An 18,670-nucleotide genomic window follows, 5' to 3' on the forward strand; every position below is an offset into this window, starting at 1 on the left:
TGTCCATATCTCTACTAATATCACAATGACCTGAAGGACAGTTTACATTAATTAAACTTAATCCTGAAAATGAAGCGCAAAACAAGCTATAAATAAGGGTATACTTCTGGCATCAAACACTACACATGATTTTCTTTTGACTTAATGTTTACTCTGTATGAATGACACCCCTTGGAATGAAATTCAGTTTTCAGTTACCAGTAACAAATAATTTATGTCTAGATATATAATACATTCAAAACAGCAACACAGCATTCCTATTATATGCCAAAAAAACATTCAACAGCCTATTTCTCTCTGGCTTGTTCAATGTTTCCAGTTTATTCTGAATGGGGAAATCCATACTGTTAAACAGATGAATTCGTCAGATTGCTCGAACAGCTGGAATGTATTTTTGAAATAACTGAATTTTGTGCCCTGATTCCAGAATAGTATTTTGGCTACAAACCAAACCACTGACCTTGAAGTGTTTCCCCTAAAACCTTATTGAAATTGTAGGGACTGCTCTGGGGTAAATGGCGAGCTGGGGGCATAAGCTTTTTACATGCTGTAAACCTGTTGCCACCAAGACAAAAGAACTTAGTTTTCATTAAAAATTAAGACACCCAAGTGTACCAGAAATGCACCTTAAAGATGTTAGGAATCATTTCTCCTGCAGTTTCTTCTCTTCCAGAATCTAACATTTTATGCTCATGTTGGTGTTAGCTGTGAGATCCTTGTGATACCTGCAGCTTTATAGTCTATATAGCCAACATATTAAAAACTCTAAAATGAGCAATTCACGTTCTTTCCTACAAAGAGCAACACTAGAACCAGACAACTTGCTTCACAGATTATCATGTTCTGCACTGTGACACACTGTTTTATTTCCTATTTCGTTATGTAACAAAGACCTTTTTTAAAAATACACCACTGCAACACCTGCTTATCTCACTGACCTGCTGAGAGAGGCGTCTGGTCCTGAGGAAGAACCCAAGGAGACATCCCACTATGACGGATAACACGGAGAGAATGAGCAAACCATTTCTTTTACACACATCCTTGACCCGAGCCAGCATTGCATCCAAAGCCACTGCCATGCTGTCCTCAGTGCTCTCTGGAAGAGAATCAGCATCCCATAGAGAAAGAGACCTCACCAGCCTCTCTTGTTAGAATAGCCAGCTCTGGCTTGGTATAGATTAGATCAAAGCGTTTCTAGTGCTGCTTAGCTGACCTGCAATGTCACCTCTTCTGCCAATAGCCACCAAGCATGTAGCTGGCATTATTTCCAAATTAATACCAACAATCCTATTAGTGACTACATCAATAAGAACCTGGAAGAAGATTACCGACTCTGGAAAATTAGAACAGAGTAGAGTAGTACTTTTGAAACAAGAGTGATCTCTAAGCAAAGCAACACCCTATATGAAAAGCAAGCACAATTCGTTATAAACTCAGTTTCAATGTTAGCTATAAAAGGAACAGAAAAGGATATGCAGCAATTCAAGCGCTGGGTGAGTAGTGCTGGATTATCACAATAGGACAGACTAGGGGAAGAGACTGGGCTTCTTTAATCAGGTTTGCTTTTCACTATTAGTATCAGGATGAAAAGGGCAAGTGCACCTGTAAATGCATGATTTAAGACATATCCTAACCAGTAAAAATGCATATAGAGGCTACTGACAAAAACTGGCATTTGTGGTTAGTTTGGGAGAACAATAACATTAACTCAATAACCATCTTCACTTAAAGGAAGAGAAGAATTTAATTTATGAAGATTATCAGCCACAAATATGGCTCACATTTTTCAAAGGGTTTGTCTCACTTATTTAGACAATGATTACTATGGCATTTAGGGAGCCTCTCTTGTAAAAAGTATTTGCTGTTATTTCCCCCCTCCCCCACTGGTAGCCATCCAGCAGAATTATTCCAGTGGTGAGGGAGTTTTTTTATCATCAGCCTTGATCAACAGGTTATTGGAACACTCAAGATACCTGGAGGGACAAATCCCTCATCTCTGTGCTGAATTGGATGCTGTTTAATACAGTTCTTAACAAGCACACTGTCTAGTCCTGACCAAGCAGATTCAATATCTGGTGAATGCCTTATTGCATCCTGAAAGCAGTGGTAGTGCGACCACTCCATAAGGGCACATTCTCAATTTATGTAGCAACTACAGTGGTACCTCAGGTTACAGACACTTCAGGTTACAGACTCTGCTAACCCAGGAATAGTACTTCGGGTTAAGAACTTTGCTTCAGGATGAGAACAGAAATGGCATGGCGGCAGCGGGAGGCCCCATTAGCTAAAGTGTTACCTCAGGTTAATAACAGTTTCAGGTTAAGAACGGACCTCCAGAACGAATGAAGTTCTTAACTCGAGGTACCACTGTACCAGCCAGTTGCTAATATCCCCTTTTTGGCAGGGTGCTTAAGAGGGACGTGACGACACTGTTTCAGACGTTCTTGGGAGAAGCAATTGCCTAGACCTGCCTTTCCCAAGCTTGGGTTCCTATATGTTGTTGGACTACATCTCCTGGCAGCCTCAGCAGCATGGCCCAATAGTCAGGGATTATGGTAACTGTAGTCCAGCAACTTCTGCACCTTTGCTAATCTGGGTTCAGACTGGTGTTTGGGACTGAAGCAGCCTTCCTTGTCCTGACCGATGGATTGTTATTGTGAGAGGGACAGGGGAATGTTACTCCTTTGGTTCTCTTTGAATTCTCAGTGGCTTTTGATATCATCAGTCATGGTATCCTCCTGGGATGTGACTCAGTAGGATGTGAGTTGGTTGACGTGGTTCCACTCCTACTTGCAGGGCCCCTTGCAGGGGGTGCAAGCCCTGGGAGTCCCCAAAATCACTATGGAGTATATGATGTATATGCACATGTTGATGCACTGCCGCTACTGAAGGATGATTAAACATGGGAGAAGCTTCCGGTCCTTCTTGCACCACGGCACAAAAACATGCATTTCCCCCCCTTCCTCGTTGCCTCACCCTCACTTCAGATGCTCCAAGTAGTTTGGTTGCGTAAAATGACAATTTTTAATGTGGTTGTGGTTATTGTAACAAAGTGATTTCCCCCCGGGATGTGTGTGCTGATACAGTCCCTTATCAAGGGCGCAAAGGACCCTCGATATGCCTCTGCACAAACATGTCACGCAAGATCAATGCTTTTCAGCAGGTAAGATGTTTGTGCATCACGTAGGTTTCCAAATGGTGAGTAGAGCCCACAGGTAAGCACATAAGAACAGCCTGCTGCGTCAGGCCAAGGGCGGGAAGAGGAAACCCCAGGACTAGCGACCAGCACGGATCAGAAAGGGGGATGTCGCCGCCAAGCATTGCAAGGCTCGGTGGGCGCCTTGACGGACGTCTGTGCATGTAGCCGGATGACGAAGGGGCCGCCGCTAGCAGAGCGCTTCTCGGAACTCCGTGGCTGCCGTCGAGCTTTTCTTATTAGCAGGAGCAGCCAGCGAGAACGGTGCTCCCCGGAAGCCTCCTGGACGCCTGCCTGGAAACTCTGGAAACTGGAAAGCAAGCTGCCGGCAGCGGCCCTTGCCCGCGGAGGGCGCGGAAACCTGCACAGCAGCTTCTTTCCTTGCCCGCTGAGCGAAGTGCGCCTGAGGAGGGCGCAGGGCAGGGCGCCTCCCAGCTGGTGGCCGCCTCCCAGCTGAATAAACAGCGGCATCCCCTTGCGGGAGGGAGGCCACTGCTGAGAGCGGCTCCCCGTCCCTTCTCGGCAGCACGAAGCGCCCAAAGCCTCTGCAGTTTCAGGAACTGGGAAGCTGAATGCAGGCGGAGCAAAAGGGTCTCGTGTTTGCTATGACGCTGGGTAGGCTGAGTGTCCCGGACCACCAAGCGGTCCCTAGCCCTTTCCTTCTCCGAGCCTGCGGCCTACAGCTGCCCTGCTCCTGCTTCCTCCTCCCAGGGAGGCCTGAGCTGACTCCTCCCAGGGGCGGCGCAGGAGTTGGCTGCGGCGCGGAGGGAGGAGGAGCTGGCGGCGGCCGCACCGGGAAAGTGACGAGCTCAGCATGGCGACGGCGGCGCTGCTCTTCTCTCCTTGGCCGCGCTTCTGCGGGGCGTCTGCCGCCCTGCTCCCGCCTGCCCTGGCCGGGCCGCGGAGAAACTACAGCCAGGACGGCTCCGTCTCCCAGTATTTGCACCGCAGCCTCGTGCCCACCATGCATTATCAGAAGAGCCTTCCCCGGTAAGGTGGCGCTTCCGCGGCGGGAGGAGGAGGAGAGGGCTGGGCTTGGCCTGAGGCGCCCCCGTTGCCGGCCAGGTTTCTTGGCAAGGGCGCCTCTAGAGCAAGTTTGCTTCCTGGCTCCGCCTCCTTCCTTCTGAGCAGGGCGGTGCTTTTCGGTGCTCAGCCTTGCCAAGATGGGAAGCGGAGCGCGGGTCTCTGGAGCATGTGCAGGGGGCAGAGTGGCTAGAGCCTGGGAGAGGCCAGAGTTCAAATGACCGCCCTCGGCCGCGAAGCTCGATGGGTGACCTTGAGCTAGTCACTCTCAGTCCAACCTCCCTCCCTAGCAGGGTTGTTGTGAAAATAAAATGGAGAGGAGGAGAACAACCATGTGCACCGCCTTGAGCGCCTTGGATGGGATATAAATATAATAAATCAATACATGCAGGGCTTTACAGGGAGACAGGAGACAAGCCACGTTGTAATTAAGCTGGGCGTTGAAGCATTTCTAATTAGATGTTGCCAAATCCAGGTCACAAGAGACCTTTAGTAAGAACCCCATTAGGTGAAAAAGAGAATGCTGTAGGATCCCAGTTCTCCATCACGGTGAAGTGGGAGATGGAAACGCTGCGTTTTTGACAATCAGTGCGAGTCTTAAAAGGTACAGGTGTGTTTTCACATCTGGACCTTTCAGCTGCAGCCCAGGGAATACAGTTTGCCTACCCTCTGAAAGGATGTCACAAGAAGATCAGCGAGAGGGGAGGGGGACATTACCTACTGGATGTTGCTGACTGAGGCTGATGGGAGTTGGAGTCCAATAGCATCTGGAGGGCACAGGTATCCCACAGGTTTTTTAAATAACTCAGACAGCCACCCACTGGAGGGCTTCCTCTTTGCCTGAAAACTCCAGGTGTCTCCCCCCCTGCCCCTAAACAAGATTGTGCCCTTTTACTCAGTGTTCAATCAGTCAGGAAGCACTATCACCCCTGGGTTACATTCATTAACTTGACATAGATAAGATCCCATGGATTGACTCACAAAATTACATTGCATGGATAGAAATGGTACAGTGTTTCAGTGAGTACAGCTGCAAAAGGATTTGATATGTTAATGTGATCTGGAGAACGTTTCCTTATGTTAGTTCCTACTGCTTTCAAAAGCAAATTAGTTCTGGAAGAGGGCACAGTTCCATTGCCAGAGAGAAAGAGGAGAAGCATATGTAATACAACTGGTAATGCAAAGCCTTCTGCCTTCATTTAGGCTGAGATAAAGGTACAGTATATAGGTGAAAGGTCAGTGCTAAAAGCAGGGCGTGATTTTCATGATTGCCATCTATATTTAAATTTACACTAATATATTAGTTCCCTCATGCTTTTTTGCCTAGAGTACCAGGCAAAAACATATGGAAAAGTTTGGAGAAAATAAAACTGTTTCAGCTTGTTTGCTTTGTGTACTGTTTGCTGTGATGTACTTCTAAATAAACATATTTAGGATCACACTGTAAAGATAATAGTTATATTCTTAGTGTGCCTAAGTACCAGAGAAATTCAGTGGAATCTACTTATCTTTGGATTGTGACTAATATGTTTAGAAGTATATTTGTCATATAGCAGTTCCTTATAAGTAGGCAAACTTCCAAGTTACAAAAATTGGTAAAAGATCTGGAGATCTGGTGCCCCTTAAAATGTTAACATAAAAGTAGAACCTGCAGCAAAATATTGCAGTGCTCCTGTTCAGAGTTCAGCTTTTCCAGGATAGTCCATTCCATCTCCTCCCTGTTAGCATTCTGTGCCCACTGAGAATAGTCAGTTTTTTTGTGGCTGTTTTTTGAGCTGTAGATTCAGGTAGGTAGCTGTGTTGGTCTGACGCAGTCGAAATAAAAATAATAAAAATTAAAAAAATTGTCCAGTAGCACCTTATAGACCAAGTTTGTTCTGGTATAAGCTTTCGTGTGAATGCACACTTCTTTTGAGCTGTTGTTTTTGATTCCCCCTCCCATTTAGGTTTTTCCTGCTAAATGTTTTTTTTTCGGGGGAGGGGACTTTAGCAATCCTTGGGTTTCCCCAAGGCTTTGTTGAAGGTATGTTATTGGTTTGGCTACCTGAATATTGGCACTTGAAAAACAAGTTTGCTATTTGTATATACTAGGATACTGTATATTGTACCATGGTAATGAACATTCTCTGTAACTTTCAGAACCTTCTTTATTTACTCTTCTAACTTCAGAGCAGCTAATTGGGATTTCAATGATAGCTATGGGAGCTGTCATCCAGAATGTCTGGAAGGTACCAGGCAAAGCCTGATCTAAAGAGAAATGGGGTCAGTGTACAAAAGGTTAATGTGTAGTTAGTAAGGGATTGTTTTAGACTGAGGTCCTTTCATACCTGCATTTAACTTACAATAAATTGCTAGGGAAAGCTAGTTATTACACAGAACAGTATTATTCTTGCCTTTTCCTTTGGAATGTTTAACATGGTGTGGCCTTATATTGTTTTGCTTCTCTTCTCCTGCCTTATTAGTTTGCCTATTCCAAAACTTGAAGACACAATCAGAAGATACCTAAATGCTCAAAAGCCTCTTTTAGATGATGCCCAATTCAGGTAAGAAAAAAGAGGAAACCAAAGACAGTATATATATCAACAGTAGCAATGCTGAAGGATTATGCACCTCTGTAGTGAGGGAGTTACACAGTTTGGGGGCCACCATGGAAAGGACCTTGTCTCTCAGGCCCAGCAGTACCATCAGCCTGGCAGGTGGGCATATGAGCAGAGCTTCTGAGGCAAATCTCAATACAGTCATGCTTTGGATTCCGAACACCTTGCAAGTCAAATGTTTTGGCTCCCAAATGCCGCAAACCCAGAAGTGAGTGTTCCGGTTTGCGAACGTTCTTTGGAACCTGAATGTCTGACGCAGCTTCTGATTGGCTAATCTGCAGCCAATCAGAATCTGTGCCTTGGTTTCCAAAAGTTTTGGAAGTCGAACAGACTTCTGGAATGGATTTTGTTTGACTTCCATGGTATGACTGTATTCTAGGAGACTTGTATTGTGTTCCTGGTCTTTTAGAGGACACAGGCTCAAGCCACTGGTGGCTTTAAAGGTCAAAATCAACACTTTGAATTGGATTCAGAAACACAACCTGCAACCAGTACGACTGGTATGGAATAGGAGTTGCGTTCTGTGATTACTATGCACCATCTAGCAACCAAGTAGCAGCATTCTGCACCAGCTGAAGTTTCTCAACTTAAAGGCAGCAGTCTGTCCACAGTTGTCTGTCCTAGATGTGAATAGTGTGTCGATTACTGAGGCAAGTTCTGATCTCTCTAGGTAAGGCAATAGCTTGCATCCTAGCCTCAGTAGGAAAAAGGTGCTCCTAATCACAGATGTAACCTGTGCTTCCACAGACAGTGCCAAGTCTAGGAGAACTGCCAAACAACAAATGTAGTCGTTCAGGAGAGTTTGATTCTGTCTCTTTAGCCAGATAATTCGGCTTCCCCACCCAGCACAGGTGCCTTGCCTAGATACAGTTTTAGCTAATTGCCCTCATCCAGTGAAAACTGTTTCCAGGTTTCACAGGCTCCTTGGGATTAACAGCTGAAAGAGAGAGGTAGAGCTAGCTGTCATCCACATATTGGTGACACTCAACCTCTGGGTGAGTTCTCCCAGCACTTTCATATAGGTGTAAACCAGAATAGAACCTTGATGCCAACGGCCAAGGGGCACAACTTTCCGGGACTGATCCTCCATGAGGAACTGGCACCAACACAATAGTGTGCTCCCCGTGCCAACCCAGCAAGATGGCCCAGAAGGATACCATGACTGATAGTAGCGAGTGCAACAGAGAGATTCAAGGGGATCAATAGAATTGCACTTCCCTTGTCCAGTTCATCATACATCACCCAGCAGGAAAACCAAGGCTGTTTCTGCCCTGAATCTGGGCTGAAAACTGGACTGAATGTTTTTTTAAAAAAATCTGTATTCTCCCAAGATTGCCTGGCTGCTCCCTGAGTGGCAGCTGTGAGCCTAGAACATCAAACCCTCCATGAAATATTACCCATTTCTGAAATGCAAGTCTTCAAACTGTAGACTTCAGTTTACTTATATCACACCAGGTTGCCTGAGCTGACAGGTATCTATGATACCATAGTAGCACAGTGCACCAGTCCAAACTAGTTCTTGTATCCTTACACATTCAGCATAGTGATTACAGAACCTTCTTCCAGTGTAGATCCAGAATGGATCAACTTCAGCCTTTGAATTAACAACAGCCTAGATAAAACGGAGTGCTTCCGGAAGTGGCAGAAAGATATCTCCAAATTTGTCTGGCAGGGCAAAAAGCCCAGAATTAAGTTTAAGATATTAACGGACGCAAAAGAAAGAGGGGGCTTTGCCCTGCCAGACTTAAAGTTGTACTATGAAGCCGCAGCTTTCTGCTGGCTAAAAGACTGGCTACTTCTGGAGGACACGGATGTGCTGGATTTGGAAGGTTTTAACAATGCATTTGGATGGCATGCATATTTATGGTACGACAAGGTTAAGATCAACAAGGTCTTTAAGAACCATATTGTCAGAAAAGCAATATTTAATGTCTGGACAAGATACAAAGACTTATTAGAAAACAAAACACCGAGGTGGCTGTCACCTTTGGAGGCTAAGGCCCGAAAAAGACCCAATATGGAGGCCAATTGGCCAAAATATTGGGAAATACTAGAAAGGGATGGAGACAATTGGAAACTGCAGAGTTTAGAGAAAATGAAAGATAAAGTGCGAGACTGGTTACACTATGCTCAGATTAAGGAAGTGTTTAAGATTGATAAAAAGTTAGGATTCCAGGTGGAGAAATCGAAACTGGAGACAGAACTGCTAGAACCTAAGACCAAGGTACTTTCAAAAATGTATAACTTGCTGCTGAAATGGAACACACAAGACGAATTGGTTAAATCGGCTATGATAAAGTGGGCCCAGGATATTGGGCACAACATTATGTTTGAGGACTGGGAAAGGTTATGGACCACCGGGCTGAACTTCACAGCATGTAATGCTCTGAAGGAAAATGTAATGAAAATGATATATAGATGGTACATGACCCCAGTGAAATTGGCTAAAATATACCATTCGTCTGATAACAAATGTTGGAAATGTAAGGAAAATGAAGGAACATTCTTTCACCTCTGGTGGACCTGCCCTAAAGTGAAGGCCTTTTGGGAAATGATATACAATGAGTTAAAAAAGGTATTTAAGTATACCTTCACCAAGAAACCAGAGGCCTTCCTTCTGGGCATGGTCGGCCAGAACGTGTTAAAGAAGGACAGAACATTTTTTATGTACGCTACAACGGCGGCAAGGATACTTATTGCTAAGAGCTGGAAAACCCAAGATCTACCCACACTGGAAGAATGGCAGATGCAGCTGATGGACTATATGCAACTGGCTGAGATGACTGGCAGAATCCGCGACCTGGGAGAGGAGAGGGTTGAAGAAGACTGGAAGAAATTTAAGATTTATTTACAAAAGTACTGTAATTTGGTTGAATCCTAACAAGGAAGCCAGAGCAGAAATAACTGTCTACCATTAAATTATAATTTTTTATTTGAGTTTAACCTAAATATTGCACTTAAGAGCATAAACAAGATGATAATTTGCTTGGAAAAATTCGTTTTTAATGATGAAAGTGGAAGCGGGAGACGTGAGGGAGTCCGCAATAGAATGAAAGGATGTTATGAAACCTATTCTGTTTGTTAAATATGTATCTGTAAAAAATCTTAATAAAATTTTTTATAAAAAAAAAAAAAATGAATTAACAACAGCCTTTCCTCATTCTTAGCCAGGAGCATTTGCAACATCAAGGGTGGAGAAGGGAGAAGTCATACCAGTCCAGCCACACGGGATGTTTTCTTCTTGACTCTCAGAAAGGCATCACAATTTTACTTAATTTCTCTCTCTCTCACTCTCTCTTTTTAAAGGAAAACAGAACAACTCGCTGTCAATTTTAGGGATGGAATTGGTAGAGAATTACATGAGCAGTTGGTTGCACAAGACAAGCAAAATAAGCACACTAGTTATATTTCAGGTAAGGAAGTAATTGTGAAACCTGCTTTGCATTCTTGCTATCTGTTCCTAAAACTGCTTGCTTGAGAACAGACTAGAATTTGGCGTGTTAGAGGGCGCACTCTGATCATTAACTCTTGCTGCATCTTGCTTACTTGCATGCATCTTTTGAATGCTCAACATTTGATTCTCTGTGGCATGTCTACATTGATGTCATTAAAAAGCTTTGTGTTGAAGGTAGTAAGTATGAAAGTTCATTCACACTTGCAAGTCACCCCGATGCTTTAGCCAGCTAAGTGATAAACAGGCATGTTTATCATTAACCTTAGTTATCATTAACCTTAGTTTCAGGTTAATGAAGCTGGATACTCTCTGATTTGAAATGCTCTTGACAATGTTACAATCAGTACTCCAAAACAACTGACTTATCTTTTTCCCTGAAATAGCAAGATGTCATGGAAACATCTTCACTTGGCAAGTAATGTTGACCCAGACATATTCTTTAAAGTACAGACAACCAGAATCAAAGTATCAACAACATAAAGAGTGCATGGTCCCTTGATCACAGCACCATTCATTACTGTAGGCACATTTGGTTCTGAAGACTTCATTCTGCAGCGCCTTGTTTCTTGGTTTACAAAGTCTAATATGGACTTCTAATCCCATAAGAATATGATGTCTTGGACTGAAAGGTCATTTTATGCAGAGAGAGGGAGAAGTGGTTGCATAGGCAGATTCCTGGAGCTGTGTTGATGGCTCCAGCGTTGGAACTTGAGGTCATGGCTAACTGCTAGGTCACTGTGCATGCTGAGGGCCTCAGGTTTAATCCCTGGCATCTCTAGTTAAATGATTTCAGGTAGTACATAGGCACCACCTCTGCCTGTGACGATGCTGCTAATTGGAACAGACAGTAGTGAATTAGATGGGTCAGTGGTATAAGACAACCTCTTGTATCTCATCTCTTGCCTTGGAAAGTGGCGATGAAGGAAATGGGAAGGAAAGCTACCACTACAATAAAATATCCTAAATTGTATCCAGTGTAATACTAAGTGAATGTTCCATCAGTGCAAGGATCTCTGCTTGTGCAATGGAACAGTCTTCCCCTGTGTGCCCCTTAAATTTGTTCTAGGGGCTCCCCGAACCTCTGGAGCAAATTTGGTGAGGGTGCAGTGTGGGTGGATGGGATGAATTAGTTGAATGCCGCCTGTGTAATTCTTAAACAGAAAGCACAATGAAGGGAAATAGTTGGTGCGGTGATCCAATGAGTGACTCAAACCATATGTAAATCTATTTCAGGATGTCGAAGCAAGTACCACCTTTGGAGAATCCAGCTTAGTCAATACTATAAAATTTCTTGCCTTTGAGAGGGCAGGCAGGATGACAGAGAGAGAACAGCATTTCTTTTATCAAAGAACAAGAAAGATGAAAGATGCAGACAGCAAGACCAGAGAATAAAGAAAAGGAGATGGCAAATTTAATAGGACAGAAGTGATTGAGAGAGAGACAGAGACAGAGGAAAGCAAGCAAGAGAATGTCTAGTGTTTAGGTTAGTGATTTTTATTAATTTAGCTCCCTAAGGCGTGTTGTTGTTGTAGCTTATAAGGAGATTGATGGAGAGCAGAAGTGTTTATGTACAGAGCAAACCTGGTATCTGTAAATTCCACCATATTCTCCACTATTGTAATTTCTCATCAAATTAGCTCACTGACTACTGAGTGGTTGCGATGCCTGACACCCAAGACACTCTGCACTGCACATAAATGAATGTGAAACTAGTGAGTGTGAACTGTAATACTTTCTTTTCCTTTTTTGATACTCAAGAACGTTAAAATGATGTTGAAGGTATGCCAAAGGGCGATGTCCATGCTATAGCCATGGATTTAAAGGTTCTTCTTCTTCTTTGGTGATCACTCGTAGCTGAGTAAGATTGTCTTCCATAAACACGGTTTTAACAATGAGTCCATAAGTGGCTGTGGAGGCCAATTCTGGACCCACACGTCCTTCCACAGTGGGGACATTGGTTCCCGGGCGGGAATTGAAAAGGTTCTACACTGAATATGGCTGACATTCAAATTGGGGGGGGGATTTACATGTTAGTTCTGCTGTTGCAGTTGTCATGTGAAAGAGGAGACTCCTGTTCTCTTTTTTTATTCATTTGATCTTACTTGAAAATGAAGTAGTGCCTGACTATTCCTGCGTTGCAGGGGGTTGAATTAGATGACCCGTGGGGTCCCTTCCAACTTGACAGTTCTATGATTCTAAGACATTCATCCATTTTTCATTTGTCTGTGATGATTAGGAGAATGAAAGGTAAGGGTCTCCCTTCCTAGTAAACAGGCAGTGACCTAGTTGATGTTGATACAGGGATAAGTGGGCATTTGCAGATGAAAGAGCAAATCATTCAAGCCTAATGGCTGCAAATAATTCAAGCCATCACCACACAACATAGAGCTGAACTATTTTGCAGTGAAGGTGTAAGTGTTGCCCAATCCCCTGAGGACTGGAATTGGTGGGCTAAATGTGTGCAATATCATCATCATCATCAAACCTTTTATTGGCATCACATACAAACATCCAAAACAAATCAATACAGAATTACCACTTCCCCAGTGGCACAAAACATTTGCTAAAAGAAAGGAGGCAGAGCAGTTTCTTGGTCTCCAGGGATATGGGCAGTATGTTCCATTGCCCCCCATCATTGCCACTCTTTTGTCATACGTATCTCATACCATTATTGCTTGTATATAAAACATACAGCTCATTGGTTTTGTTGATTTCCCTAGGCTTTTTGTTGTATTGCTATTTAAAAACTATCCTGCTGTAAACTTTGAATGTTACTAAGCTATAAAACTGAAGAATTTTCAAAACATCAGCTTGAAAATTATTCTAATGCATTTATGTTACTGCTTGAACTGTGCAGAGTGTTGCCTTTCATCTCCCACTAAAATTTACTTTGCAGCCCCTGTATTTGTGAAGAAAAACCACAGGTTTTAAGCCAAGTGTAAAATTCAGTTACTTTAGTGGCTAGAATGAAGACAGGGATTAGACATGAAACCGTGGCTGAGGAACTGAGACTTGTTGCAGAAAAGAGGAAGAGGAAGGAACAGAAAAGGTAGAGGAAGATGGTGAGGAAAGAGCAGAAGTGGATAGGCAGGTAAACAAGTAAATGTTCTCTCTCTCTTCCCCCTCCCCTTTCCCAAGACGACACAACACAATGGTATGTCAAAGAGGAGAGCGAATTGTGAATGGATCGTAGATGCAAAACTGTAGCCCTCGAGCAATAAACATAAAGGATGCATGTTAATTCCACAAAGAAGAAATCAGAGGGTGTTATATTTTGGACTGCAGGAGCTTAGAAACCTAGCATATTTACCATACCTCCTGGCCCACAAATTAAAAAAAAGAAGGTCCCTCTCATAAACATTTGCCCACATTTCATGTTTATGAGCCTTGTTTGTCTTATGGTCTTTGTGTTGATCTGTTCTGTCCGCCTCTCGATTTTAGGTCCCTGGTTTGACATGTACTTACGGGCACGTGAATCGGTGGTTTTGAACTTCAATCCTTTTATGGCTTTCAACCCTGACCCCAAAGCTGAATATAACGACCAGCTTGTGAGAGCAACTAACATGACTGTTTCTGCTCTGCGTTTCTTGAAGACTCTCAGGGCTGGCTTTTTAGAGCCAGAGGTTTTTCATCTCAACCCATCCAAAAGCGACACACAAGCTTTCAAAAGGTTCATTCGGTTTGTGCCTTCCTCTCTCTCGTGGTTTGGTGCCTATATGGTGAATGCCTACCCACTAGACATGTCCCAGTACTTCAGGCTTTTTAATTCCACACGGCTGCCTAAGCTCAGCAAGGATGAGCTGTTTACAGATGAAAGTAAGCGGCACTTATTAGTGCTTAGAAATGGAAACTTCTATGTGTTTGATGTTCTAGATAGAGATGGGAACATAGTGGCCCCTTCAGAAATTCAAGCACACCTAAAGTACATCATTTCCGACAGCAGCCCAGTTCCAGCTTTCCCTCTTGCTTGCTTGACTAGCGAAAACAGGGACACATGGGCACTGCTGAGACAAGAGCTACTTGAGAATGGCAATAAGGAAGCTTTAACAAAGGTGGATTCTGCAATCTTCTGCCTGTGCCTTGATGACTTTCCAATTAAAGATCTCAACCACTTGTCCCATACCATGCTGCACGGTGATGGAGTCAACAGGTGGTATGACAAATCCTTCAACCTTATTTTAGCCAAAGATGGCACTGCAGCAGTTCACTTTGAGCACGCCTGGGGAGATGGTGTAGCTGTACTCAGATTCCAAAACGAAGTGTTTAAAGACAGCACCCAGACGTCTGCAATTGCTCCATCATCTCAGCCTGCTGCGGTTGATTCTGCTGCAGCTGTACAGAAGCTGAGCTTTAAATTGAACGATGCCTTAAAAGAAGGAATTACCAAGGCCAAACAGAATTTTGACGCCACTGTGAAAACGCTGACTCTGGAGGCCATTCAGTTTGAAAAAGGAGGCAAGGAGTTCCTAAAGAAGCAGAAGCTGAGTCCTGATGCTATAACGCAACTTGCCTTCCAGGTGGCTTTTCTACGGCAATATGGCCAAACTGTTGCCACCTATGAATCTTGCAGCACAGCAGCATTCAAACACGGTCGCACTGAAACCATCCGTCCTGCCTCGGTTCATACAAAAAAGTGTTCAGAGGCTTTAGTCAGGAATCTGTCCAAGCACAGTGCTGCAGAACTGCAGCAGATGATTGCAGAGTGCTCCAAGTTCCACAACCAGCTCACAAAAGAAGCTGCTATGGGTAAGTGGCAAGGTTCATTTTTTAGCATCGGACGCAGTCCCTCTCCCCGGTGGCTTCAGTCAAGGTAGACAATGGGTCCAGAGCAATTTTCACCATGATGCAGAGTGTCTTGCTGGACCTTTGCATCACATTCACTCACACAGCCAGCGTGTTTGCAGAGTTAAATACATTCCCTACATTTAAATAGCGTTTTGAAAAGACTTATCCAGAATCTGACTTCATTATATGAATGTTTGAAAAATACTTATTCGCAATATGCAAAACTGCCTTTCCAGGTACATTTTAATTTTATCCTTGTGTTACTGTAGTGAGTTGGAGCTAAAGGTGTTTTTCTATTCATGACAAGGACTTATTTCTGTAAAGGAGGTTGGAGAGTAATTACCACCAATTTCTCCATCCCATTTCCCAGGCTATTCTGATGGTTTTCCCCAGTCCTCTGGAGAAGATTTTCAAATGGCTGAATTTTTTTTTGGTACTCCCTTGTTTGCTTGAGTTTCTACTGCAGCCTTCTCAGCCTGGTGCCCTTCAGATGTTGTTTGATTACAGCTCCCATCAGCTCCCCGAACCAGCATGACTGATGCTTGGGGTGATGGGAGTTGTAGTCCAAAACATCTGGAGGGTACCAGGTTGGGGAAGAGTTCTCTACTGCAAGGCCTTTCAGCAAAGAAAAAGGGCAACTTTGGATAGTTTAGTTGTGGTTTTAGTATTTGAACAAATGAGAAAGATGTGCACGTATTTTGGCACAATAGCGCTTTTATTTTTTAAACCAAGCAAGAGCAGCTTGTCTATTAACTCTGTGGCTTTGGAAGTGGAGTTAAGCCAGGGGTAGGCAACCTAAGGCCCATGGGCCAGATGCGGTCTAATCACCTTCTCAGTCTGGCCCACGGACAGTCCGGGAATCAGCGTGTTGTTACATGAGTAGAATGTCTGCTTTTATTTAAAATGCATCTCTGGGTTATTTGTGAGGCATAGGAATTCGTTCATCCCCCCCCCCCCCCAATATAGTCCAGCCCACCACATGGTCTGAGGGACGGTGGCCCAGCCCATGGCTGAAAAAGGTTGCTGACCCCTGAGTTAAGCCATAAATACAGGCATTGTTCTCTGCAGTGTCATTCATTACTGCATTTTGTCTTGACAGGTCAGGGATTTGATCGACACTTGTACGGCTTGCGGCATCTGGCAGAATCCAAAGGTATCCCTCTGCCAGACTTTTACAAGGACCAAGCTTATGCCCAGATTAATCATAACATTCTCTCCACAAGCACTCTGAGCAGTCCTGCTGTGAATATGGGTGGATTTGCACCAGTGGTGCCTGATGGTTTTGGTGTCGGATATGGAGTTCATGACAACTGGATTGGATGTAATGTTTCTGCCTACCCGGCTAGGAACGTGCAAGAATTCCTCCAGTGTGTATACAAGTCACTAGAGGATATTTTCAATGTTTTGGAAGGTAAACTTGGTAGCAAGTAAGACACAACAGGGCTAGTCTTCTGAAATGAATCTTCAGCCTAGAATTTTTGTATTGCTTTGTAATTCCTGGGGGGCGGGGTGTGCAGCTTCCCAGGGGAGAAAATCATGAATTTGATTCTGCATGCACAGCTCATTCTAAGAATACTGATTATAAAATAATTCTGCCTTTGTTCTGGTACCTGTCAGCAAAGACATGTTCTCACAGTCAAAGTTTCTAGGTTGCACGAGGTATTGCATAGCCTTCGTTCCTCACAAATAATTTACGTGGACTTAGAGGACGCAGACTATTATCTTAATATATAGTTAATGTTCTTGTCGTCATTCAGATGTTTAAGACCAGCCCTTCTGTATCAGACCAAAGCCCATTCAATTCAGCATCCAGCTGGTATTCAGAGGCCAACTGACTCCCAACACTGGAGATAGCACTGCAGCCGTCATTACCAGTAGCCACTGATATCCTTATGCTTCATGAATTTGTCTAAATCCTCTCTAAAGCTATTCAAGTGAGTGCTATGGCTACATCTTAAGGTAGCAAATGTGCTATGTGAATAAGTACTTCCTTTTGTCTGTCCTGACTCTTCCAATATCCAGCTTTATTAGATGACCCCAAATTCTAGCGTTATGCATAATTTTATACACCTCTATAATGTTGTTTACCTGTTTTCTAAACTAAAAAGCTCCAAATGTTGTCACATTTCCTAATAAGTGGGTTGTTCCAGCCCAATGATAAATCTTTGTTGCCCTTTTCTGAACTTTTTCCAGCTCTACATCCTTTTTGAGGTGCACTGATGACCAGAAGTATATTTGAAGTGTGGTTACACCGTAGATTTGTATAATGGCGTCATGTCATTGGCTGTTTTATTTTCAGTCCCTTTCCTAATGATCTCTAAACTGCTATGTTAGTTCAGACTCAGGGATCTGCCCTCCATCTTCAACAGTGAATACAGATGTAAAGAATTAACTCTGCTTCCTGTAATCTCTTTTTCCTTGTCTTAAAAGGTTAGCTGCCTCCCTAGTCTTTTTGTTGTTGTTGTTGCTTCTAATGTATTTAAATAATTGTTTTGTCAGTCTTTGCTGGGATAGCATGCTTCTTTTTGAAATTCCCCATTGTGTGCTTGCATTTCTTTCCCCCCAATTTTATGTTTCTTCTGTTCATTTGAACAAGGCTTCCATTTTCAGAAACCTCTTACCTCTAACAGCTTCCTTGATTCTGCTAGTTAACTACACTGGCATACTCTCAGGCTCGGTGATATCAGTGCTATTTTTCTAGAAAAAGAGGTGCCAGAACTCACCATGAACACCTCCCTTGTCCTTTTACTGTATACAGTGGTACCTCGGGTTAAGTACTTAATTCGTTCCGGAAGTCCATTCTTAACCTGAAACTGTTCTTAACCTGAAGCACCACTTTAGCTAATGGGGCCTCCTGCTGCTGCTGCGCCACCGGATCATGGTTTGTTCTCATCCTGAAGCAAAGTTCTTAACCTGAGGCACTATTTCTGGGTTAGCGGAGTCTGTAACCTGAAGCGTATGTAACCCAAGGTACCACTGTAATGGCAAATGGCACCCACCTGACAGGTGCCGGAACTGAGTTTCAGCCCTAAACGTTCCCATGTAAGAATCTAAATACCTGCACATGAAATATACGTATTTAAAAAAACAGCTGTCTTATTTTTGTTGATCAAGCAGAATGTTAATCTAAAACGTGCCTTTGTTGGAAACCATTTTGCTTCAGAAAGTTTAAAGTGAAACTCAAATGTGAACTGTTAGCAATCTTCCATCAAATATTCAGATGGTTGCAGAATGTACTTTTATTATAATAAACAGTCTAAAAAATGCCGGCCTGGATACTACCGTTACTTGCATGAACTTCAACTTTCCCATCTTCCCCTCCCTTGTACAGTCATCTGCATCCCTCACCCCAAAAGCCTCTCTAGAAGGCCTGGGGCTGCACCTGAACAATATGGAATTGTATTATTAATTAAGACTGTTTAGTCAGCTAACCTTGGAAATCTAATTAGATATATCCAATAGCTTCTTAAGATTTCAAAATACATTTCTAGGTATAAGGCACCTGCAATTATACATAAATGTGAGAGAAGCCAAGAACTTTAATGGCAATAATAGTTATTACAATAGGTGAGCGAGCATCTTTCCCACCCTCCTATGAAAGCTCTTGGGCCTTAC

General features: G+C 43.4%; 2 protein-coding genes across 3 annotated transcripts in view; one reads left to right on the forward strand and one right to left on the reverse strand.

The window, feature by feature from the left end:
- SLC1A7 (solute carrier family 1 member 7) overlaps positions 1-3,567 on the reverse strand; it is a 37,977-nt gene extending 34,410 nt beyond the window's left edge. Inside the window, exon 1 of the mRNA XM_081915290.1 lies at positions 939-3,567. Within this exon, the coding sequence (XP_081771416.1) occupies positions 939-1,079 (141 nt within the window). The 5' untranslated portion in view covers positions 1,080-3,567. The remainder of the gene's footprint in view (positions 1-938) is intronic.
- Positions 3,568-3,924: 357 nt separating this feature from the next.
- On the forward strand, positions 3,925-18,321 carry CPT2 (carnitine palmitoyltransferase 2). Of its 2 annotated transcripts, XM_081915283.1 has the most exons (5): positions 3,925-4,186; positions 6,682-6,762; positions 10,123-10,229; positions 13,712-15,016; positions 16,155-18,321. In XM_081915283.1, exons 1-5 carry the CDS (start codon positions 4,011-4,013, stop codon positions 16,484-16,486), a joined length of 2,001 nt encoding a protein of 666 aa, XP_081771409.1. In that variant the 5' UTR covers positions 3,925-4,010; the 3' UTR covers positions 16,487-18,321. The 2 variants fall into 2 exon arrangements, with proteins under 2 accessions (XP_081771409.1, XP_081771410.1); XM_081915284.1 differs by lacking the exons at positions 3,925-4,186; positions 6,682-6,762; positions 10,123-10,229 and adding an exon at positions 12,987-13,361.
- The last annotated feature ends 349 nt before the right edge of the window (positions 18,322-18,670 follow it).

The sequence above is a fragment of the Podarcis melisellensis genome (assembly GCF_964234715.1).
Source record: "Podarcis melisellensis genome assembly, chromosome: 6".
Lineage (NCBI taxonomy): Eukaryota > Metazoa > Chordata > Lepidosauria > Squamata > Lacertidae > Podarcis > Podarcis melisellensis.